Here is a 26482-nt window from a genome sequence, read left to right on the forward strand (position 1 = left end):
GCTCTGTCTAGCTATTTTACATATTACACTTAGGTATAAGCTTTAAAAATAAAAAAAAAAAAAGATTATTTATTTGAGAGAGAGGGTAGGGGAACGAGCAAAGGGAGAGGGAGAGACTGTCTTAAGCAGACTCCACATGGAGCCCAACACAGGGCTGGATCTCATGACCCTGAGGTCACTACCTGAGCCAGACCCAAAAGTTGGACACCTAACCGACTGCACTACTCAGGCACGCCATGCTTTTGGCTGGAAGAAAAAATGGCCTTGTTAGAAAATGATGTCTGGAAAATGCTGTGTCTGATGTTCCAAATAAGGAAACTGAAGCTTGCCTACCTTCAAGAAGCTCATCAGTGACAGAAGTGAAACTAAAATGCAAGTCTCTTAATATCCAGTCCATTGTTCTGTCCACTTGAAGATGACACTTCCAAACTTTTCATTTCCAGGTTTGATATGAACCATTTCCAAAGCTTCTTAGTTTTCAGATTGAATTCACAGTCTCATACACCACTGTTAACAAGATTTGGCCCACTGCATTGGATATTCTTCATTCTCCTCAGGAGAAGTTGTCCCACCAACTGAAATTAGCCCTGTGGAAGCTAAAATTCATTCTCTCCCTTTTAGATACATGACTTCGCAGAATTTCTAGACCATAGGATAGATCTAAGTAAACATTAAACACTTCATAAACATGCTTTTGGCTGCCCCTCCCTCTATTCTTAACAAGTACCCCAGTTTCTGAATTCAAAACAGGGCAAAAATCATGTCCTATTTTATCCTCTGATGCTGTCACATTTTAGCTGTGTGCCATGAAAATAATACAATACATGCTTTAAAAGCCAAAGATTATTTTTCAAAAGAAAAAACAAAATACGCATCTGCTCCATGGTGAGGAAACCATCCCCTGGAAATAAATCTGCTAACACATGCAAGGTGAATCATTTCATCTGAGGCTCCAGTGATAAACACTGTACCTGTCATACTCAGAGACCTGATTCATCTCACATGGGAGCATAAGTTATGTGCCTTAGGCTGCCGAAGTACTCCATCATCCTAAGTATCACTTACAAACAGTTCTACAGTTTTGAAACTCATCTCACCATGGCATAGGTGAATTTCCTCAAAAGTTTCTGTGACTTGCATAAACCTAAAACTCGCACAATCAAAAGCCATCTACTAAAATGAACCCTAGTTTCCCACACCATATCCACAAAATCAAAAAGTGGACATTAGGACCATGGACCTTCTTTACAATTTATTGAATTTATTGAATGCCTACTATTGCCTGATATAGTTGTACTTCATTGGCTTTCACTATATTTTCCCTGCCTCTACATAGACAGAGAATAAATTCTCAATAAGCAGTTGAATCCAGAGCGGTCACTCTCTAGAAAGCTTGGTATTCAAACTGTCTCTGCCAAGTCTGTCTTATGTATGACCAGAGTGCTATCTATTGGAAACTGCAAGAATTAGAATGCCTTGATCCTTTTCCACTGAAGGCATGCCATTGATACTCTTTTTGACTCTGTGTTTACTGTGAAGGTTTTTGAGTATCACATGGCAGTGTTTAGATCATCAGTGGAAAGATGTATGTATATAAAACAGAATAATGTATGAAAATGTTATGCCCAGTCTCATTTAGAAAAATAGAAAGAGTGAGCCAGAGAAGGGCTGGAAAAAGAAAATTAAATTAATTCAAGTCAGAAGGAGGCAAGGGGCAGCTTAGAAGGAAAGGGGCTCACAGCCAGCTGGTTTGGTGAGGAACCATGGAAGTGTCCTGCTGGCTGCTGGGGATACCTAGGGTATGATTCCCCTGAGTGGAGAATAAGAAAGAGAGTCTGGTATGAGGAACCTGGTAAGGAATCACAAAGCTATAAGAGGATATGGAGAAGAAGAGAAGGGGAAAGTCAGATGGCCTAAGCCTCACAGAATGTGGAAGAGGAATGCCAGCCCCCACCTTGCCCTGAGGGGATTGTGGGAGGAGCTGCCTGAGAGAGGCACTGCCAACAGAGAGCTGGGTGCCAGGTAGGGCCAGAGCAGGAACATGGGCTACAGAAGGCTGAGAACACAGAAGCGTGTTTGACGTGGAATGGGAGTGAGAGGAGCCTCACTCTAGCAAAGAAGCCCAGAGGCTGATACAAAAGATACTCTAGGTATAGTGGTTGGAAGTACACTCTAGAACAGGGCCCTGCACAGGCATGTGAATTGGCCCAGGTGCCCCAGTTGACTTGAAGTCACTTCTGGGTCAGGATCACGAGCAGCTCTCTTATCTGCTGACTCACTGTATGTGGTAATGTGGTGAGGGCCGCCTGGGTCTGGATGGGCCAGGATGTGGCAGATGTTTAAGATGACCTTGGCATTGGGCTGGTGCTGTTCATACCCATCGCCATGCCTCCCTCTGCCCTGAACAAAGCTGAACACACATGAAGGGCCAGTTTGACTCCCCACCTCACCCTACTGGTTTTCATACTAGTGATTCTCCTGTTTAACATCTGTTTTTGTTTTTTGGGGTTAATACCTTTAAAATTTACTATGTGGATTTAATAGTTGAATTCATAAAAGTTCATAGTGGTCAACTGGCACTGAACATTTCTGTAAACATATACTAAAGATACTTTAAAGTAAAATAAATTGACTTATAACATTATTTGGCACATAATAGATATTTAATACTAAGGCATTAAATGAATGACTGAATTTGGATTTTCTATTTGAGTCTGCTTTATAAAATATGAAAATTTGTGTCACAAAAAAACATTTTAAAAAATAACAAGCATATCTCTGAGGCCTTTGTATAATTATGTGGCAAGTGATGCTGATTAGACAGCACCAGATTTCTTCTTATGCATCATCTTCCTTCATTCTCCTTCGGACTCCTGCATGTGTGTATGTTAGCAGTGATAGTAGCAGGATACTGGTAGCACTAGTTGTAATTAGTAGTAGAGAGGGGCAGGGGTTCTGGGAAAGAGCACTAAAATCTCTTTACTATTACTAGGATATAAAGTCAAGATAGAACAAAATAGAAGGCTGAAGAGATAGGTAGTGACAAGCAATAAATACCTTTAGTGCCCTATTAAGGAGTCAGGACTTCATACTGTTTTGGATAGAAGTGACTGAAAAGTATTAAGCAAAGAAGGAGACAAAGTCCATTGTCTGTTTTAAGTATATCCTTCTGGAGGGAGTGGAAAGTATGTGAGAGGACAAGACAAAAAACAAGGGGAGTATCAGGAGATTTTCTAACAGCTTTTGTGAGAGATGTTGGGGCCCCAAATAAAAAGATGATAAAAGGAATGGAGAGGTGATCAATTCAAGAGACATTGGCTCTGCTACCAAGAGTTTGTACTAGATGAGAAAGGGGAGGGGAGTATAACTCTACATTGCTTGCCCCCGTGGCTGGGCTGATGGCTGGGCTGGTGGCCCCATCACATGGGAGGACGCTGGAGTTGGAGGTTGTATAGGGCAGGACAGGTGGTGAGCTGGACTTGCTCTGCTTAAGGCACCCAAGAGTTAGCTGTGGAATGATGATGTGAGCTAAGGATGGACACCTCAGGAAATTCCAACCTTGAAAGAGAAAGCAGGGAAGTGCTGCATACATGGAATGCAGAGAAGGGACAGTCTGAGGGTAACACAAAAGAAGGCAATGACTGATGGTGCCAGTACCCAGTACACCAGGGAGGCCTAGCATGATGAGAATCATAGAATGTCTTGTCACCTGCCCAGCTGGAAGCTTCTCAATTGAGCTCTGTGAGAATCAAGCTTCTCTTCAAAGTGCACAAGGAGGGGGCACCTGAATAGCACAGTGGGTTGGGCATCTGACTCTTGGTTTCAGCTCAGGTTGTGATCTCAGGGTCATGAGATCAAGCCCCACATTAGGCTCCATGCTCAGTGCAGAGTCTGCTTGGGATTCCCTCTCCTTCTGCCCCTCCCCTCAAAGTAAATAAATAAATCTTTTTTAAAAAAGTGCACAAGGAGGTAGAGTTTAGAGAGAGAACTGCTGACGGAGGAAACCATGAGTGCACCCCCCTTCAAAGGCTGTGAGGTACACTGATCTTAGGTGAAGGTTCAATCTGAGGAAAGCAGGAACTCCCTTCTTGACTTAAAGCAAAATTATTCACTTTCTAAAACATTAAGAAATTCAGCCCTTTCATATCCAGGTCAAATTCATTAACTCTCTGAATAATATTTAAGAACTTCCCCTCTAGCCTCCCCAAGTCAATAATAAAACCAAGCATATGACATTTTTGCTACCCCTACCCAATCTACAAAATGTTGTAGTAGTTACATCTGATTGAAATAAGTATTAATTCTTTATTTTTCCCCCCTCGCATTAAAACTCTGTTATTTCTTTTAGGCCTGGCTCCGTTTTTTTCATGGTCTAAGCACAACAGACCAATATATTAAAATAAGCCTATTTTAGGACTTCACTTGGCAATTACCTGTTCCTTGTCAGATACAACAATAAAATCCACTTCTTCTATGTATGAGGTTTATTATATAAGTCTGCTTAATTGGGTTGTAGAAATATTGTAATTTCCAAGGCTATAAATTTTGTATCTTTGTTTCAGATGTCAATATACTATGTATCAGTGTTCATCTGGGACTGTGGGTTCCTAAGTAGAAAGCAAATTTCTGCCGTTGCTACTTTTTCTATAAAGCAACATAGATTATTTAAAAGTACAGGACCATTTTAATCAACTAATTCCATAAATAATAGAATAATGATTCCACGTGTTTTATTCTAAACAGATGTCATTTTGCCCCATTTAAAGACTATACAAATTTTAACACATCTTCCTCATCTGAAGCCTACTTATAAGAGGTAGCACAGGGAAGGGAAGAAACAGCAATGCTGGAACAAGGCCTGAATGTGTCCTTGTTCTATGACATACAACTGTGAAACGTTTGGCCAGTGACTTCATCTTTCTGAGCTTCAGTTTCCTCATCTGTAAGATGTAATTAATAACATACATAAGTCAGTGAATGTAGGTTTCAGTATGGTCTAGGGGTCTCCTGAATGATTCTTTATTTTTTTAAGATTTTATTCATTCATGAGAGAGAAAGAGAGAGAGAGAGAGAGGCAGGCAGAGACATAGGCAGAGGGAGAAGCAGGTTCCTCACAGGAAGCCTGATGCGGGTCTCAATCTCAGGACCCCGGGATCACACCCTGAGCCAAAGGCAGATGCTCAACTGCTAAGCCACCCAGGTGCTCCTGAGTCATCTTTTACTGATAGGTATTACTTCTGCCCTGTCCCTATCCACCCCCAAGTCTCAAGCTGAGAAGAAATTACTAGATTTTGTAGGGTTTGACCACTGTGTGCTTAGCGTGTTCTAGTCACATGTTATCAGTGAAGGTAACAGAGCCTGTTCCTGCATTCTCTATCCCTGGCCCTTTCTCCCCAGCTGTTCCATTCACCAGGACAGGTACAACTCAGCATTCCTAGAGCATGTGACACGCAGCCATAGGATTCCCAGAGGGCTATATGTTCCTTGTATCCTGGGCCCGAATTTCCCCCACAGATCAGGATTATTGTTTTCAGTCATCTTTGTTCTCAAGGAAGATTCCTGCTTCATCCCATACATATTCACACACATAGTAACTAGAACAAAGCAGGCAAGGAATGCATGGAGGGATGGAGACGTGACTCTGCCAGCTGTCAGATGCTTTTCTGAGTATCAACCGCTAGAATTCTAACTCTTTCACTCTGCTTTGGATGACAGGCACACAAGTTACCTAAAATCAGGCACTAAACTCCAACTTAACTGATGCATTTAAAGACTTAGACTACTACATGCCATTTTAAACACAGTGTCTACTAACCAAATAGAAGTCCATTTGGCCTTTTCACATCCAAGATATTTGCTTTCCCACAAAAGCATCAACTAACTTAATTATGGCTTACAAGAAAAATTACAGTGGGTTAAAAGATTAGAGCTTAAAATAGGATTTCAATCAACCTGAGAACTGAAATAGAAAATTCTGATGATGGGCGTGTATTATATAAAGTACATCTAAATATTCAGTCCTGTACTTCTCTTAATTTTAAGGGGTGGGGGGAAGAAACCTTGTTTGTGCCAAATAAAAAACTTCGGTTATTTAACTAAAAATAAGCTTTACATAATGGATCCAGATTTTAACTATGTAATAACTTGTCAGCAGTTGGCATCCTAAATAAAATTGATGTGTCAATGAACCTAAAATACATGATGTGGAGTTTGAAAAAAAATGCAATATTAATGGAAAAAGGGAATTTTTGAAACCCATCTTTTCAAACACAAGCTTGTATAGAGGGATTATTAGCAAAGAGAGAAAGGATGAATAAAGAAATTTGTCTTCAGCTTCCATGCATCAAAAAAAGACATGATTACTTACATATAACCCAAACTGGAATGAAAATCATTTGGAAATCTATTCTCACAATGGCTCTTTTCAAGAATTGCCAATAAAAATTTCTTGTCTGTTGCTAGATAGAAACCTTGCCAAATTAATTTATCTTAAGAACGTGTGACTTAAGTTCCATACTACCCCAGCAAGAGACAATAGAGTTTCAATCAACTTATTGGAAAGAGTAACAATAGGGGCACCTGGGTGGCTCAATGGTTGAGCATCAGCCTTTGGCTTAAGTCGTGATCCCAGGGTCCTGGGGGCCCTGCATTGGGCTCCCCGCAGAGAGCCTGCTTCTCCCTCTGCCTATATCTCTGCCTCCATCTCTGTGTCTCTCATGAATAAATAAAATCTTACAAAAAAAAAAAAAAAAAAGGAAAGGGGAAAGGGTAAATATAATGTTAATAGGATTATGCCTTTTTTTTTTTTTAAAGTATTCCTGAATTAAATGACTTGGGGCTGGGGGCTATCCAGAACATTTTCTAAATACTAAAAGGAAAAATTGGTGCAGTTATGTGCACCTCCTGAGATTAAACGTATCCCCTTCGAGTTTGATTATTTTACTCACAGAAAAACTGAATGACTCTCCTCCAGCTCCTTAGAAAGATATAATTATCAAAACTCCACATGTAGAAGAATATTTTTCCAAATAAGGGTAATTACTCCCAGAAACTTTTTCAGTTTCTTTTTATTCAAATTTGATTAAAAATTATATTTATAAAGGCAACACAGCCATCTAGTGGACATATTTTTAACAGCAGATTATTTTATTTTGGAGAAGTTTATTAAATAAAAACTTAAGCCAAATAAAATACTTGTTTTATGACACGATTCTGTTTCACATATGATTATTATACATGGTTACAAAAGGGAGAATATTTACGAGGCATTGTTTTTTCTTTTTTTGGACAAGTATTGTATAACATTTCTAAATACAAATTTCTAGCTACCATTTCCATCCCCACATACCCCATTCAAAACCAAGCTGTTTCACCAAAACGTATACATAACACTGATGAGGCTGAAGTCGGAGGTTTGACTATGGCTGATTCTTATATGTGAGAAATTGTGGATGGCATATGGTTACTGGCCCACCTGGTGCCTTTTCCATTTTCTTTTCTAAGCAACACATTAATGCCATTCTCCTTTCTGCATTTCCTTCTGCTGGAAGTTACTCTGCTGATGGGAGCAACTTGTACTCCGAGGAGGCTCTTTGCCGGAGCAACACCTGGTCTGGTCTGCAGTCATGAGCAGCATCTCCTCTTCTCTTCCTCATCTAGGCTTCCCTGTCAAAACCCTCTGTAACAGCTCCTTCTTGGTCATCTCAAATTCCAGGGAGGAAATTGAGAAATTGCTCCTTGGCACTATCTACTGTATATTTAGCCCTCCGGGCTGTAACTCCTTTAGCCTGATAGCCATGGGACAATGCCAAGAGAGGAGGCATTTGTACTCAGTCAACCAGTTTATCTTAACGATTTTCCCTCTTCCAGACATCTAAGAGCAATCAATCTGGGACATCTGGGTGACTCTGGTTGAGCATCTGCCTTTGGCTCAGGTCGTGATCCCAGGGTCCTGGGATCAAGTCCTGCATCGGCTTCCCCACAGGGAGCCTGCTTCTCCCTCTGCCTGTGTCTCTGCCTCTCTCTGTGTCTCTCATGAATAAATAAATAAGAGCTTTATAAATAAATAAATAAATAAATAAATAAATAAATAAATAAATAAATAAATAAAAGTTAATCTTTGTAAATAACTAAAAAGGTAAAAATACTACAATTAATTCTTTTATATAAAGAGAAGTGGCATTGAATCATGAAGATGAACAGGAGACCAGAAATCAGAAGATGTGAGTTCAAGGCCAGCCCTGAAGTGTTGTAGTTGCGGGGATGGTGTAAATCAAACTCGGGGACTGCTTCCTCTGAAATAAAGTGGGAATGATGAATAACAACTTCCCTCCTTACCTTACAGGATTGTTGTGAGGAAGTAGTAGTAAGGTAATGTATAAGAAAGTGTTTACAATAATGGCAGAGCATAAGGCTTTATTTCCTCATGGTGAAATTAAAAGGTCTTTAATAAACCTGGAATTGTCATTTTAATATGAGATTCATTTGCCCTTATATTTGATTAAGCATGTACAATAATTTGCCTCTTTGTCTCAAGTTTTTGGTTTTTGCTTTACAACTGTGTGTATAGTGGATCTTAACATTATCCCCATTATGAGTGGAGGAAAATAAAGCATGGAAAGCTAAAGTCATTATAAAGGTATATTTTACATTTGGAGAGCACCTTGTTTTCTTGGCCCATTACATAAGCACACCTCACTGCCTATTCTCATTTATTGCTCCCACCCTGAAACATCTGATCTGCCCATTTTGACCTACATTCATATCATGGCTTTTTACAACTCTCGAGCCTCTTACATGTGACATCCCCCCTCTGCTTGGAATTCCCTTTGTCCTGGTCTCCATCTGAAACACCTGTTCTTTGTTCAGCTCAGTTTAATCATTACCTCCTTTGCGAAGCCTCCTCAAGTCTTTCATGCAAATGCATAGACACTCCAACTACCTAAGAAGCACTATATGCACACCACTATTTTAGCTCTCATTGAGTGCTGTGTGATTATTTACTTGTCAGAGCTTTTCAGTTTCAGAGGCTGTCATACTCATCTTGAGTTTCCATCCCAGGCTACATTGCATGAACCAGGTGTCTCATACATATTTATAAATTGTTGTTGACTCCTAAATAAAGCGGTAGTATTATTTTATCATGGTATTTTCACTGAGAAAAAAAAAAGAAAGATTTAAAGAATAACCTACCAGTTCTTTTTCAAAGCCTGAAGGATGTTGATTCCATTTTTGCACTGGAAAATTTAAGGTAGAAGCTATTAAATAAAAAAAGAAAAACTGATCTACTGTGAGAATTTTAAGATATTGAATAGTATCTGTCTTTACCAATGACAGTGAATCTTTCTCCAGCCTTGAAGTCATAGAATTAAGTTCAAGCATCATATGACTTCTTAAGTTGAGGTTTTGTATAAATATATGTGGTTTTGTGATCGGCCTCTATCCTAGAGTTACCGTAGCTACTGTAAAGTTTTCATCTTACTGACAACTATTTCAAGGACTCTCCCTAAGAACTAGTTGTTTTTCCTACAAAAGTAGACTGTCTTCCAAAATATGCCCTACACACATCCATGATAATGAATCAGTAGGTAAGCTCTGCAACAAGCAGCAGGTAATGTTTACCCACCCCACTGGCCTGACTCCCCTGTAAACAAACCAACAATTCACCCCTAAACAAAGAAGGCAGATTTTCTTATTTTCTGAAATGTACCAAATGTATTTCTCCCTTCTCAAAGTTGCCACTCCAGAAGATTTCTAATGGAATTTTAAATGCTTATTTTAATATACTTAGCCTAGATTATTGGCACTGTCTTCTATAACATACTTAAGCTTTGATCAAGGGGATCCCTGGGTGGCGCAGCGGTTTGGCGCCTGCATTTGGCCCAGGGCGCAATCCTGGAGACACGGGATCGAATCCCACATCGGGCTCCCGGTGCATGGAGCCTGCTTCTCCCTCTGCCTGTGTCTCTGCCTCTCTCTCTCTCTCTGTGACTATCATAAATAAATAAATAAAAATTAAAAAAAAAAAAAAAAAAAGCTTTGATCAAGAGTCCTACAGTGAGCATTGTACATGCATTCTCTTTATAGCTTTAGTTGTTTAAAAAGCAGAATTGTTGGTTAAGAATGTTGTAAACAGGGATGGCTGGGTGGCTCAGCGGTTGAGCGTCTGCCTTTGGCTCAGGGCGTGATGCCAGATCTTGGGATCCAGTCCCACATCTGGCTCCCTGCATGGAGCCTGCTTCTCCCTCTGCCTGTGTCTCTGTCTCTCTCTCTGTGTCTCTCATGAATAAACAAATAAAATCTTTAAAAAAAAAATGTAAACATTGTAAAAGTGAAAAAGAAACCCCCATATTTCCACCGGACCCCCTCATAACTGTTAAACTGGATTTACTTCTAAAGCTTTTCTCAAGCACATGAGTATACCTATCATCTATCTATCTATCTATCTATCTATCTATCTATCTATCCTGATCTATGTGTGTGTGTGTATGTGTACTTATCTAGAGCAAATATCTCCTGTCATTTATTACCTTAAAAGAAAAAAAAAAGCTCCACTATATTACTTAGAGCAAAACCAAGTGAAACTGGGGACAGACATTTATCATCTAAGACATGGTTGGCAAACAGTCTAGTACCAACTCCTTTATCATCTTATCCATTTGTCTTCATCTTAAAGTGGCATTATCAGTGGTTCTTGATAATTGGAACTCTGAAACCAATTTTTTAAGAATAGTAGTAAAGGAAAGTTAATTAAAAGAATGCTTGACAATTGCTGAAAGTCAGTTTCTTTCTACAGGGCAGTGTTGTATCCGATATTAGATCAAGAAATGGAGCAGTGAACAGTTAGCAGTTATTGAATATCCATCATAAGCAGTTTTGGTACAAATGTGTGTCCATATTTTACCATCTGTAGAAATGAAAGATATAAACACAACCCAATATTTCATGATGATCACTCTAATATGGTGGCATTTGAGATGTTTGTAAATATCACAGAAACAGATCTAAGAGCCAGAATTCCTGTTCAGAAACTTGTGAATCATGCATGTGGATCCCAGATTTGTTACTCTACAGCAAAGACGCAATGGAGAACAAATTTTTTATTTTTATTTTTATTTTTTTATTTTTATTTTTTGAGAACAAATTTTTTAAATAAGATGTTGCATAAAGTGAAGTACAGCTGCATTTGCATGGCATACTCTGTGGGACACTGTGGAAATGTAACAGAAATACATTCTCAAGGAGGTTATTATTTAATCAGTGAAACCAGGCTCATTTTCTGGCCTTTTTATGGTATTTTACTATGTGTGTGCACATATGCACATACAAGCTCAGTAAAGCTTGGCAGCATAAGTATTAATTTCCTATTTCAATATGATCTTTCCAGAATTTACAAAAATGCTGCATATTTTATATACTTTGGCATCATGAATTTCTCCCAGGAAATTTCACAGGATATTGTTACTAGTGTATTCCTACCTCCTCCCACCCACTTTCCCATAGTTACTAGAAATACATCAACTTCCAGAGAAGCACTCCTACTCAGAGGTACTTTGAGAAGTTAATGGATCTTCTCACCTTCCTGACCTAAGTGTGTTGCCACATTGAGGGCTAAGTGTTCTAGATTACATCAAGTGCAGACACATTCAGTCTCCACATGCAAAGACATAAACAACTATGCTGCTCTCTCTCTCTGAATCCCACCTCACAGTTTTCCCCCTTCCCCACACTGAAGGCTCTGAGGATTGATTATAAGCCTGGACCTGCTGCTTGATTATAAGCTGCTTCTCTGCTGAAGGCTAGTCAGTTTGCTGGGTGTTTAAGTAACAATCAGCTTCCCAGAATCTTTTTAGCCACACCACCTTTGCAATTCCCATTGAGTTCTCTTTTATCCGGGTAGTCTACTTTTCCCAAGTAGATTTTCCTATCTAGTCTCTTTCAGTTGCAGATTGGCCCCTCTTCCTTAGATTCTTCCCTTTGCAACATTCTCTCCTTCCTTCCTCTTGCCTATGAGAATGAAAGAATGGATTAATATTTGAGTGCCTGTGGGTGGCTCAGTTAAGTGTCCAACTCTTGGTTTTGGCTCAGGTCATGATATCATGAGTTGTGAGATCAAGTCCTGCATTGAGCTCCACACTCAGCTTGGAATCTGCTTGAGGATTCTCTCCCTCTGCCCTTCCCCCCATTCACGTGCACATGCACACACTCTGTCTGAAATAAATCTTAAAAAAATTGAATTAATGAGACGATGTCTCCACTTCATTACCGAACTTCTCAAATTAACAACAATGATTTGCTGGAATCCTCATCCCACTAGCCCCCTTCTTTCCACCACAACCATATTTAGTGCCCCTTTTATTCATTCACACAAGTAGTATATTGCCTCGACGCCTATCAGAGAGCATAATTTTTAAAGTGTACTCAATAAAGAGTACAGAGTTGTGTGATAGAATGGGATTCAAATTACAACCGTACAACATATTTAGTGTCCAATGTTGGGCCAACCTACTAGACATCTCTGTGGCTCTGTTTGATCATCTATAAAATGGGCATAATAAAAAGGACAGCACCTGGCACATAATAGGCACTAGGAAATAATAGTTTCCATTTCCCCTCATTGAATAAATGAATGTCCAACAAGTGAAAGGCATGTTATCTGAACTTTTTGTCTCTGACCGGCTCCCATGAAACTTCAGGGCTTCTAGAAAGAGGGATCAGTTTGCTAATTGCTAATTCAGTAGCTCAAAATTTCAAGACCATTGAGTCATCCCAATACTGTTTCACAGTATTGCCCATAACCTCCCTCATTATGTCTCGTTTACATCTGGAACCTTGAGTGTTCCACCCTATAGTGCTGCTCAGCAGCAGTTTTCCTGAATCTGACAATTTGTGTTCTGGGTTACTAAAGCATAACTAAAATCCTGCAGAATTTTAAAATTTACCTTCTAGAGACACAGAGACCCCTCTAACCCAATGCTCCTACCCATACCCTCACAGTGGCTGGCCTGCCCCTCTCAAGACATGAACAACTGACTAAATGGGAGGGAAGGACAATGACAAAGTCAAATATAAATCCAGTAGTTCGAACTTGAGTGGATGGAGGATTGATGGTATCAGGGACAGAACACCTAGGATGCAGAAAATGATGATGTGAATTGAGCAAATTTTGTTTTAGATTCTGAAACATTTTATCTTCTTAGCTATTAGTGGGGGAAAATAAATAGAAAACAAACAGTGAATAGGACTAACCAAAAGTCAAAATGACATTACTCCAGAGAATAACAATGATGTTGTATATCAAATATTAAAGCATATAACTGTGTATCTTGGGAGATCTTAAGTAATTCAAATTATGTAAGGATGAAGTCAGAACATATAACAGTACCCATTTTTGAGATTATTTGCTTCATTATTTTGCTAAATAATTATTTTCATTTAATTAATATAGGCTTCCCCATTTAAAAATGGCATCACTCTTTGTGTACTTTATATATTCTCACATAGTTAAGAATAAAATTCTTCTATGAAATAGTTTCTGCCATTTTTTTCTTTTCTTTAAATAATTGGTTTTCCCTAGACACAATAAAGTATTCTACTACCTTGCAGCCTCACTGTTAGGAATGAAGAAAGAGGGGAAAATGCAGGAAGACCCACACATACCACAAAAATGGAGAGTATCCAAGTCCTAGAGGAATGGTAAGTGTGTTTTACCTTGTAATTGTGTCCTGTATTTGTACACCATTTACATCTACTCCATGCTCAAGTATCTCATGTCCTGGTACCCCTCAAGATGGTCTTGTGAAATGAATGTATTCTCAGTCTGGGAGATCTTATTCTGTGATGGCAACTGCTTTTCATCAGTTTTTCTATTAACTGTGTTCAACTATCAGCTAAAACACTGCCTGAGTTTATCTTTCTTTTTCAAAAAGGAATGAATGTTAAAATGAATTAGCCCCCGATTGTCCTAATTCTTCTCTTTTCCATGAATATTTTTTATGCATTTTGCTCTTTATCAGAGAGTCTAAAATACACACAAAAAGATACATAATTACCAAAGTTGGTCAGAAAGGGCACTCAGCTAGTCCCTCTTCCATTTTCCATCAGAACAGACTCTAATCAAGTATTTTCTCCAAAATGAAAATCAACTTCTCATTGTAATATCTATAGAACAAAATTAAAATACAAGTAGATTACTTGTATAATTATAGGTGCTTTTTCTGCTTCCTATGAAAATATCTTAATGTTGGTGCTTCATGGTAATTTTTCCATCTTAAAATTTTTTAAATGAAGAAGTTCAGATATTTTGGAATAGTAGCATTTAAAATGCTTAGTCAAAAAATAAAAAATAAAATACAAATATTTCTTTGACCAAGTGTATTTCAGGTTGGAAAATTATTTCTTTTCCTTTAAAATGTTTTTATTTAAATTCCATTTAACATACAGCATAGCATTAATTTTAGGTGTACAATACAGTGATTCGACACTTTCATATATCACCCAGTGCTCACCACAAAAAGTGTACTCCTTAACCCCCATCACCTAGTCCCATTTCCCCACCCACCTCCCTTCTGGTGATCATTAGTTTGTTCTCTAGAGTTAAGAGTCTTGTTTCTTGGTTTGCCTCTTTTTCTCCTTTGTTAATTTTTATTGCTTTTTAAATTCCATATATAAGTGAAATCATATGGTGTTTCTCTGACTTATTTCACTTAGCATAATACCCTCTAATTCCATCCATGTCATTGCTGAGTAATACTCCACTTGTGTTTGTGTGTGATTTATATATATAAATCGTATTTTCCTTATTCATTCATTACTTGTTTTTTTCCCCATAATTTGGCTATTGTAGATATGCCATTAATATTGGGGTGCATGTATCCCTCTGAATTAGTATTTTTGTATTCTTTGGATAAATACCTACTTGTGTAATTGCTGGATCATAGGGTAGTTCTACTTTTAACTTTGAGGAGGTTGGAAAATTCTTAAATAAACCAATGGACAGGAAAGGAAGATCAGGAACAATTTACTGTGAGAATCTCCAAGCTTCTCTTTTCCGTGTCTCTGATGTATAAGCAAAGGGAGTAATAACTGGTGCTTTCTGCATGGACATAGTCACTGAAAATTTGAATATAAATATCTAGAAAGTCCTCAGTGTCATTATAAAGGCCCTGTGATTTTTAACGCTCATACGCCATTCATGTGTAATACTTCATTCATAATATTCAAATATAGTAATGCTAGAGCCTAGGAAAATATGTAGCAAGTACACACAATGTATTATTTCAGATCTAGTGACAAATGAAAAAGTAGCTATCAGAGAAGAGAATGTGTACCTTATAGCTTTAACAGTAAAATCTACATCAAAAAATAGAAATAAATAAATAAATCTACATCAGATGCAAACAAAAAAATTCAGTTTGCCTTTCAAATTAATGCATAGGCTGTCTTTGTCAATTTGCAATATATTAAGGTCTGAACATTTCCAGGCTTCGTTACAAATTTAAGATAACCATGTGCATAGTGTACATAGCCCCTTGCTATTTGAATGCTTTGCTCTGTAACACACATTTGGGCCAAAATGAATTTTTCTTATTACCCAGAAATAACTAAGCCTCGTCCTGACACTTGCCAGATCTGGCCAAAGTAATGGGCAGTGGCCACTAGATGGCAGCAAGTAAATAGCTGTTTCTATCTTTTCTCCCCTACCTGGACTAAGAATTTTTAGGTCCAAGTTGCCTTTGATTATGGCCCAATTCTGTCTTTGCAGTCAAAATCCTACTTCAGATGAAGTCTTGTCCTGGTCTCAAAATTTTGACAAGATGATGAAGGCCCCAGCAGGAAGAAACCTTTTTAGAGAGTTTCTCCGAACAGAATACAGTGAAGAGAACCTACTTTTCTGGCTTGCTTGTGAAGACTTAAAGAAAGAGCAGAACAAAAAAGTCATTGAAGAAAAGGCCAGAATGATCTATGAAGATTACATTTCTATACTATCACCAAAAGAGGTAAAAATCTGGAAAATATTAATGTGGGCTTCCTAAGACCAAGGGTGAATCCAAAGGGACTTCTGTCTACATTGGGTAATGCATGGGGCTCTGTGGAGAGGCTAGAAGCCTTGCCTAAATAGATAAGTGAGATTTTACTTCGAGAATCTACCTGAACATAGGTTTGAAGGCTAGGTTTCTGCACTATGCTTTGATCATTTATCTCTTGCTTAATTGTGTGGTAGGCTATTTGCTTTTCAGAACATTACAAAGCCTGTTAAGTATAATTTGCTGAATACAGTGACTCACCCTAAAGTGGACAAGACAAATTTACCGTGGGGCAGTGTTTCTCAAAGTGTGGTCCCAGATCTCCTGTGTGAGAATCACCTGGAGTGTTTGTTTAACAAGCACATCCTTGAGGCCTACCTAGGACTTCCGAATCTGAATTTTTGGAAATAGAGCCCAGGAATCTGGACTTTTAACAAGCTTTCCATGTGTATTACTAGTTTGAATACCTCTGTAACAGGAGCTTTAAAAAAAAAAAAAAAAGATGCTTCCCATGTTTGTTGATGCTTATGATATTTTTTATAGAACTGAAGAATGGGCCTTTATGAGCCATTACTATTTTAGGGGAAAGATGGATAATAAAAATTTTATTTATTAATTTATTTATTCATTCATTCATTCCAATTATCCTGTTATTCAAAGTGTGCTCTATTTTTGCCATTGCCGAAATGTACCTAATAAATAAGGAACATTTCAAGCAACCAAATTAACACTTTTCCATTAATTTTAAAAAATTTTTTTGATCCTGAGAAATGCTCCAGCTGCCAGAGTTAAAAGCAATTGATGAGGGAGGAATTAGTTGTATAGCCAGGCCTCTGGAGTGCTGAATGACAGAGTTCCAGACATGCTTTAAAGCATTGGAATTTAGAGGTTCCTGAATCCTTCCGTTCTCCATACCACCCTCTTTTTATCTTTTCTGTTTCTGCGCATTTAACATCCTGACCTGCTACCTTCTGCTCCACACTCCTCTTCTGTGTGTGCAGACATTTATAGTTCTCTAGAAATAGGCTGTGCTCACTGGTGCCTCATCCAACCAGGGATGTGGCCCCAATAACTGCCTTATACTTCTCACTTTGCAATCTATAAAATGAATCCATGTCTACTTTAGCAATCTCTATGTTTGGAAGGCTATATAAACTATTTCACTTCTAATGAGGTATATCTAATTAAGCTTTAAAAAATTTGTTAAGTAATAATTACTATTGGCATTCCAGACTACTCCAGTAGTACTGTCTCTACAAAATGAAACACCTGGAATTGGATACACAAAGATTGTTTTATTTTTTATTCCCCTCATTAATATAGAAAAAGTATTCATAGCCTCAATGCATTTATTACTGACGCCACTTTGTGGTTCTAACATCAGAAATACATTCTTCAGGTTTGTAGACTATCTGGAACCTGAGCATCTAACCAATTCTACCTGGATTTTATTAGCATATAAATTTCAGTAGTCACCCTTCAAATTTTATATTCCGACACTGGAGAAAATACATGTCACATGAAGACAGCCCTGCCTATGTAATACTAAGAACACTGAACCAATCATTCAAGTGCATGGGATACTAGTTCTGGCTCTGCTTCAACCTGATTGTGTGGCCCAGGATAAATTAGTTCACTTCTCTAATTTGTTAGTCAATTTGTTTACAAAAATAAAGATAAAAAGGGAAACAAAGAATAGTAAACCAATCCAGAATGATAGTGGTAAGGCTCCTGTGCTACTTAGTGCATTCTCTCCACCAAGTGACATGGCTAATCAGTCATGGTTCTCACTGCTATTCCCAGAATTAACCTGAGAATTTCTTTCAACACAATATTCAAAGCAGCCTCTACTAACTAATTGGAGTTGGGACCCATTTTCCATTTGGGGGCCAGACAATCTGGCCTTTCTACCTCTGAAACTCTATTTTTCCTACTTATTCAGAATATTTTTAAACATGAATATTTGAATCATTTATAAAAATGACAAAATTGTCACGGATTCCATCCTTTTTTTTTTTTTAATGGATTCCATTCTTAACTAGAACCTCATCTTTCTTCCCTAGACTCTTGTTTTATCTTAATTTGACTGAGTTATCATGTTCCTCTTGGCTAAACATAGAGAAAGTCTACATTCTTGAAATTATTTATATAGAGAGAACTTATTTTCTTCATGAAGCAAGTGTGCTTGAAATTACATTTCATTATTTGAAGAGCATGTTTTAGGCATTTTTAATAATCTGAGCATTACGTTATAAAATAGATGTTTGTAATCAGGAGACAATATAACTTCCATTTCTTGGTATAGCGTACATTTCAAGAGGGAAGGGGCCAAATTTGGAATTAAAAAAACAACTAGAAACAAAGAATAGCATTTTTCAAAAGTAAATTTTATATGTGATGTTCTCAAAGAGAAAATGGGGGTAGTAAAGAGGAATTTAAGATTAATAGTAATCTTGTTGCAAATAGCAGATACTGATGGCAGCTTATATTTGGTAAATATTGAAAGGATAAACCCAGCAAAATAAACAACTTTTTATTAATAAAAAGTCCATTTGGGGTTACTGGCTCAGTTGGTAGAGCATGCAATGCTTGAACTAAGTTTGTGCCCCATGTTGGGTTGTAAAGATTATTTTAAAAATAAAGTCTCAAAAAAAAACTATTAAAAGCCATTACCTACTATAAACAGGATTGATCTATTGAATGAATAAATAATTATGAATCTTGCAACAAATGTAAGACATAAGTGAAGAAAACTGTGTTCAGTTTCCTGCAAATCTCTTTAGTGATGGCATTGTCCTTATCATTGTCCTTCCTTATCATTGTTCATTGCTGGCATTGTCCTAATCCAGCCTACTACTACTTACCATCTTTATGACACTAAGCAACTCACTTTAGTGCTCTCTAGCCTCAGCCTCATTTTGTAGAATGGCATAGAAAAAGTTCAAAAACTCATTAAGTCTCTGACTTTCAGGCTCTTTCCCATGGTGATTTGATTAGTAGTAGGAGTCGTTTGCTTCTTCTGATTTCATTCTGAATTTTCAAATTGCTATCTGGGAGGAAAAAAAACAGTAAACCTATCTAAATTCCAAAATTATCTAAAAATAATGTGTATGTGATAGACATGCAGATTCTGTGTGTGCAAGTATGTGCCTCTCCAAGCAAAATTATGTGAATTTAGCACTTTCAATGATTTAAATTAGTTTTTCTAAACAGGACCCATTTGACTGTATTCTCCTGGATTCATTTCTTTATGCATGCATATGATCATTCAAAAAATATTTGACTGTTTCCTATGAGCCAGATATTGGCTTAGATGCTGGGAATATGTTGATGAACAAGAAAAACATTGGCCAATCTTTTACAGAGCTTACATTTTGGGAAGACAGAAATCATGTCATAAGCAAGTAACTAAAAATTGTGATGAACATGAAGGGGGTGGAGGTCAAGGGTGTTTACAATAGGGGTCGTTAGGTAGGGTCACTCTGAGAAGGTAAAATTCAAGTTGATAGAAAGTTTTGAAGACAGTGTGCTTGATCAAAAAGGTGTCATGAAACTTAAGGTTAATTATTATCATTAATAGCACTTTTGGGCTTAAACTTTGTTATTGACAAAATGGTTTCACATATATTATTACAATATAAGTCTCACAAGAATCCTTTAGCCACTAAGACAGAGGGCACCATTTTATAGCAAAGGAAATGAATGGATTCTCAGAGGTGAAACAACTGCTTTAGGACAACAGAACTATATCTGAAAGAGAACACAGCCCAAGGTCTTCTGATTCCAAATGCGATGCCCTTACAACTGTAATATGTTGACTGGTAAGCCCATTGCCTTGTAATTTCCTCAAGACACTTCTGTAGATTTCTATAAACCCATTCTTAGAGCTTGAGACAAAAAGAAATAGGAATCATAACTATATGCCTGAACTGTCTCTCAGGCAGGCAAGAGAAACATTTGAGCCCTACCAGGAACATGTTTACTGCACTTTATCCTACCAGTGATCTTTGTTCCAAGATATAAATTCCAATAGTCTTATTTGCAATTTATAACTATTTTCAGTAGATAATAATCAACACAAAGTAATATGACTAAAAGTCATATTTATACACAAATTTATACACATGGTATAAATTTGTTAAAACTGATGGGAGAATCAGATATTCTTTATAAAACATCGTGAGAAAACCAAATTTAGTTAAAAAGAACATCTCCAGTGCAGAAGCTGTCATTGGTAAAATTTAATATGAACTTATAAAGGGAAATAAATCAGAATTTTACTTCAAAAAGAATCCTAAATAAAGCAACTTCGATAAAATTAAAAATAAAATGGAAAAATGGAGGAAAAAACATAATCATGATATCTAAAGAATTGTTTAAGGAATTAATCTGATTAATTTTAGGAGGGTTTCCACAAGGGAAAAAGACTTCCATTGAAAATTCATCATTTTCAGTAAAATTCTGCCCCAAATATCCACAAAGTCAAGAGTTCCATTGCATCTTGATGGATAGAACAGAAATGCAGGGTCAAACGTAGTGCGCAACCTCTGGCAATGTTCACCTATTTCAATGTTTTCCTCTACTGGGTAGGAAATGTAACAAGATGAAGCAGGTGTATCACTCAGTTTGAGCCAGGTTTTCCCAAGCCACACTAGCAAGAATTCCGTCTTCATCCCCTCCACACCACCTCCACCTTTGTTGAACCTTCAGCAATCATGGCATTTTCCTCCCAATTAGTTTGTGAAGTTGCTGGTGGATATTTGTATGTTTGCAAGTCACTTGCTTTTCTTCTTCCCCGGTCTCCTGCTCCCTGTGTGACTGAATGCTTCCAAGTCCCTGAGGTCTATCACAAAGTCATATGAAACACTTAAACTTCACTTGCCACCTCTCCAACACAGCCTCTGTTTCCAGCACTGCTACAACTGCTGGGTGAATGCTGCCCAATCCGTAAGAGCTATCTGATGCCCCATCCCACAGGAGTACTTCTTCTTTTTTTTTTTTTTTTAAATGCTGTGACTGCTGCATTGTATCCTCCCTTCCCCTACCTAGCTAGATGTGTTTATGAGGACTGTGTACTACCAGTATTCCCATTGCCCAATGGTAGATCTTGTCTTGTGCTTCTCAACTTTCTCTTCCCTTAGGATGAGTTATTTATGGGAAACTTCTTTGTCCCTTAAACCTTGGACCTCAGATTAGATGGGATTATGAGCCATCTGGTTGTGCTTGATTCCAATGATGACTATGGCTCAGGCCTATGCTGGGATCCACCCCCACTAATTTGTATTATAGATGTTCCACAATCTGAAGCACAAAGATGCCACCAGATGAAACTATAGATTATTATACCTGTGGGGTTTATCCTTGTTATTTGACCTCTCTACACTTCTTTTGACTGACAGCCTTTCCAAACAAGCAGATATTAAGGTAAATATTTTATGTTTTAAATAGAAATCACAAATGAGTTTTTGTTACAGGTTACTAAATGTTGGATGGTATTACTTTCTCTATGATCTTCCACCTGTTTTTAATTTGCAAAAAGTAAAATTATACAATGAGGACTCAAGACATTTAATAATTCAAGGTATTTTATTTCTGTCTCCAGATAACTAATATGGTTCTAGCTACAAACAATTATACTATATTTAATTATGCTGTTATTTAAGAAATAAATGATTTCCTTTCTTTATTGCTAATGTAACATTTCCTCCTCCATTGAAACAAAAAATTTTCAAGTTTGAAAGTAAGAGCAAAAACATCTACAAAAACAGTTTAATGTATTTGGTAAGATTTCATCTTAACCATAACACCACTTGTCAGTATAAAATTGGCTTAAACTCCAGTGTCAAAATATTCCTATTGAGTAGAGAGAGATAAACAATATTTTTAAATAAAAAGCTTAGAAAAAAATTCTGTATTTTTTAAATTATTTTGTACTTGATGATGACCTCAAATGGCAGTAACACAGAATAAAACCTAAATGATCCATTTCTGGAACTTAAAGAATTCCTTTAAGACAATATGTAGTTCAGCCAAGAGACTTTTTTTTCTGTAATGTTGGTCTAGCTAAGCCACAGAAATTTAGTGTGGATCACTATCTCCCTCCCATAGCAACCATCTCTGGGGTGTGGCAATCAAACCAATGGAATAGGGATCACAGAGCTCAAGAATCTAGCAACATCAGATGGAATATGAGCCACTTCAGTCATTAGGACTTAGACCCCAGGCTTAATCCAAACAGCAGGTGGGAAAAGAAGCCGGAACCAAAAAAGGCTTTTGTGAAATGCTTATGACAAAACGTTTACCTATAAATATGAAAGGTTTGTATAGTCTTGGGTACCTCATGAGACAGATAATATGGATCACAATGCTCTATGTTCAACAGTGAGGAATGAGACCGATCAGGACAAGTTGGGGATGGCTGGCCTCTTAGGATTTGCTAGCATGTCGCTTCAGAGCAGAGCTTACTTCTGTTGCCCAAGCATTCCCTTATTACTACTTATTTTTCCCCAGTTCCCTTTCCAGAAGTCCTACCAGCTCCAACAGGATCAGCATTTAGTGAGGGAAAACAAAACAAAAAGCTATCATTTGCAGAATTTTACTTATTTACGCTTTTTAAATAATACTGTACTGATTACTTGTATGGGTATTCTGAATTCCTGCTTACATTTCTCCTTTCAAAGACTCCACTTCAAGCAACTGTTCTACTTACTCTTTAATACACAGAAGACATGGAGAATGCCTGCTGTGGTTTTGCTCTTCTGTACCATTTTACATTCCTGGTTTCTTACTTTGACGCTGTAGGATTTGCTGGGATATAAAACCATCAGGAATCAGCACTCAGTATCATGCTAATTTTTGCCAAAGAACTACTCTCTGCTAGATTTTTACCTTATCCCATCAAGAGAGTCACCTCAGCAGTCACATAAAAGGATAAAAATTTGTATTCTGGCTAGGGATTTTCTGGTGCCTCAATGAACAGAAATGGATCAAAACCCCCTGAGTTGAATGCATAGACAAGAAAAATCCAAATGAGCCAGGATATCTGTGAACTGAATTTTTGGTTTTAAAGACCAGTTGTTTTTTGTTCTTTTAATTTAACTTTTGAAGAAGAAAAGTATGCAAGGTTATGTAACCTTGGAAAAGGTAACCTCAAAAAAAAAAAAAGAAAAAGAAAAGGTAACCTCAAGATTTTAGGCAGTTGAATTTAACTCTTTGAAGTTTCTTTGAAATGTCACAAACCAGTATTTACTTAATTGAGATCTTTTGGGGAAAAAATGTTATTTAATGTATCTGCTCTTATTTCTTTTTAGGTGAGTCTCGATTCTCGAGTTAGAGAGGTGATCAATAGAAATCTGTTGGATCCTAATCCTCACATGTATGAAGATGCCCAACTTCAGATATATACCTTAATGCACAGAGATTCTTTCCCAAGGTTTTTGAACTCTCAAATTTATAAGTCCTTTGTTGAAAGTACTGCCAGCTCTACTTCTGAATCTTAATTTTCACTAAAAAAAAAAAAAAATCATTTTGGAGGGCTGGGATGGGAAATACAAGTAGTTAAATAACACCAGAAACTGAGTTCCTGGAGAACTCCAGTTTAGCATTCCTCAGGCTACTGTGAAAATACAACCATATGGTCTTTGTCTCCATTTTTATCAAGGTGATCCTGGTTAAGTTTGGAGAAAATACCACATAAAAACAACGAATTGCCAAATTAAGTTTGTTTTATTCAACACTCATTCTACTTGCAAGCAAACTGTATTTGTAGTCCTATGAACAGTCTCCTCGTGTATCCCCAGAGACTGCATGTGCAAAGTAAAACTGCTTCATTTGCCACGTAGCTGTTGTAATATTTAATCCAATGGCATAACTTGTATCTGTATTTAAGGACTTTTGTGCAATATGGTCTTATAGAAATAATTGCCAAAAAAATTGGCTGTGGTTTGCATTTTTAAATATAATCTAAGACAGAAAAAGCCAATTTTTAAGTTGTAACAATGGTATTCAACATGCTATATACTGTGTTCAGTACACTCGTTTTGAAGCCAATATTTCTGTACATGGAAAAAGAGCTATTTATCTCTGTTTGTTGGGAAATCCTAATGGGGGAATTTCCTCTGGTTGTTCACTGCCAAAACTGTGGCATTTTCTTTACAGAATAGTTTGCTATGTAAACAAACAACAAATAAGAAGAAGAAAAGAGAAAAAAAGCACAAAACAATTTGAAGATATTCTATCTCAATGACAAATCAAAGAGTGATAATTGTTTTTAATTGTAATAGAAGAAAATCTATGTATATATCAGATGTCCAATACTGTAATTAACTTATTAAAGACTGGCTCTCCAGTTCTAAAACGGTTGTGTAAAGTATGTACTTTAGCAAGAAAAAAATTACTAAGCTCGATAACTTAGTTTTGGGATATTAAAAAAAAATAGGATTTAATAAAGGAATGCCTACATGTAGCATATAAAACATTTTGATGAATAGCATCTGTCCTGTGGCATATTTTCCTTGAAAGCAAAATCTAATGAAAAGCTAAGTTTTTAACCAAGTGAAGTTTTGTAAGGGTTATGAAGAAGATAATCCTCTACTTCAGACCTTAACTGTTTTCATAGTATCTTCAGAATGACTTATTTTAAAAATGTTAAAACCAAACTATTAATACTCATCCATAACTGAAAGGCAGTACAGTGCTCAAATCTTTAGCTGCCATATTATTTTTTATAAGTACTGGTAAATCTTTAAGACAGAATACTTGCCTGACATTGGCATGTACTTTTGACACTCAAGAAAACAGTATCCTATCATGCACACACAAAAGTCAGTGTCATATTTATATCAAGGTGTTACATTTGAATATTAATATCCCCTGGAGGCTATTTTTTTAACTTAATAAATATAGTATTGAGTCACCTAAAGTGAAAGTTTTAAAAATATTTATATCCACTGAGAATACTGGCCTTATATTAAGGATGATATTAAAATTATAGGTTTTTGTCATTTTTTAACTACCTCTCATTTTTTAATTTATTATACATTTTTAAAAGAAACAAGTTTGGGGTTTTCTTTTTAAAATTTATTTTACTTGAAAGGTTGGCATCGTAAGTTTCTTTTTCCATAAAACTTAAGACATTTCAAGAATTGTTTTTTTAAGTGAATTTGATTTTCTAATTTATATAGAATTCAGGAGATATGGTTAAAAGGGCTATTATCTATTCCCTATGCAAATATTTTAACTGTTGCAGTGTTTGACAAAATGGGATTAAAAAAAGTTTGCAGAGTAGAAAACAAAATGTTCTGTTTACACTGGCGTTGCTGACTATCCTACCATATTCAGCACTTTTAAATACATTATTTATGAAAATGTATTAGAATACAAGATAGAAAATATTTATAATAATTTCTTTTAACAAATGCCTGTTTTTGTCTGAAAGTGTTAGTGTGTTAAGACATACTTTATCCATGTCAATTAGATATTTACTATTTGAGTAGTTTTCAGTAATATGTTGAAAAAAAGATAGCTATGAAGATGTTTACAAAAGTCCTATTTTTTTCCAAAAGAGTGAAGAAAAACCTAAAAGTCATCACTTCTATTGTGAAATTCTATTGTTCCTAAATTATTTAATTTCTTCTTGATTAGAATTGAGTTTATCATGCTTCTATGATGTATACACATATATGTTGTAATATTATACTTGTTGCTATGTTTGAGGCACAATAAATTGGTGCACATGAATAGAAAATATGTAATATACTATGATACACTGCATGCATCAATCTTTTTAAATGTCGACTTTATATTCTTGTTGTTACTATAAATGATGGTGACCTGCTAGCCATAAGTTATCTTTATAAGATACTTTGGACTATTAGATGAATTGTCTGTTTGACAATACCTTTAATATTTTACCAAATGTAAAGATAAGGGCCCTTATAAAGAGTCCTAATCTCTAACCTGGGCATTTGTAGAATACAGACTTTGAAGTTAGTATATCCTTTTGAAACCTGGTTTGGAAGTTGGGCTGAGAATGATTCTAGAGCAGATTTACACATCGGATGTTGGTAACTGTGTTATGGAAGCATTTCTGCGCTAAATTCCTATTTGGGGGGGGGGAGGTTTCTCATTTAATGTCAAAATTAAATTGTTTAAAGTTTCTATCTAAGAGTATGTCTGTATATTTGCAACTCTACCAATTTTTAAAGTATAGTATAACTCTTTCTGTTTTAATTACAGAGCTGTAATAAACACACAAAATGCCCTCAACTGGTGTCTATGCTACCATTCCAAGAGCACAATATTTGTTATGGTAGAATTTGATTTTTCCTAGTGAATATATTCCTCCCTGGGGACAAATTAGCACTTTAGAAGGGTACATTTTGTGTTTTAGATTGTCAGGATATCTTTGTGTACTGTTAGAATCAGCTAATGCACACAGAAAGATTAATGCTCTTTCT

At 36.7% G+C, this 26482-nt stretch overlaps 1 protein-coding gene across 2 annotated transcripts in view; it reads left to right on the forward strand.

Annotated features, from left to right (window-relative positions):
- The window catches only part of RGS17 (regulator of G protein signaling 17), a 91857-nt gene extending 65672 nt beyond the window's left edge, over positions 1–26185 (forward strand). Inside the window, exons 3-5 of one of the 2 annotated variants that reach the window (XM_025998023.2) lie at positions 13606–13695; positions 15764–15998; positions 23336–26185. In XM_025998023.2, coding sequence (XP_025853808.1) covers positions 13606–13695; positions 15764–15998; positions 23336–23524 — 514 coding nt within the window. In that variant the 3' untranslated portion in view covers positions 23525–26185. The remainder of the gene's footprint in view (positions 1–13605; positions 13696–15763; positions 15999–23335) is intronic. The other variant, XM_025998022.2, reaches the window with a different exon arrangement.
- Positions 26186–26482: the final 297 nt, after the last annotated feature.

The sequence above is a fragment of the Vulpes vulpes genome, chromosome 1, assembly GCF_048418805.1.
Source record: "Vulpes vulpes isolate BD-2025 chromosome 1, VulVul3, whole genome shotgun sequence".
Classification (NCBI taxonomy): Eukaryota; Metazoa; Chordata; class Mammalia; order Carnivora; family Canidae; genus Vulpes; species Vulpes vulpes.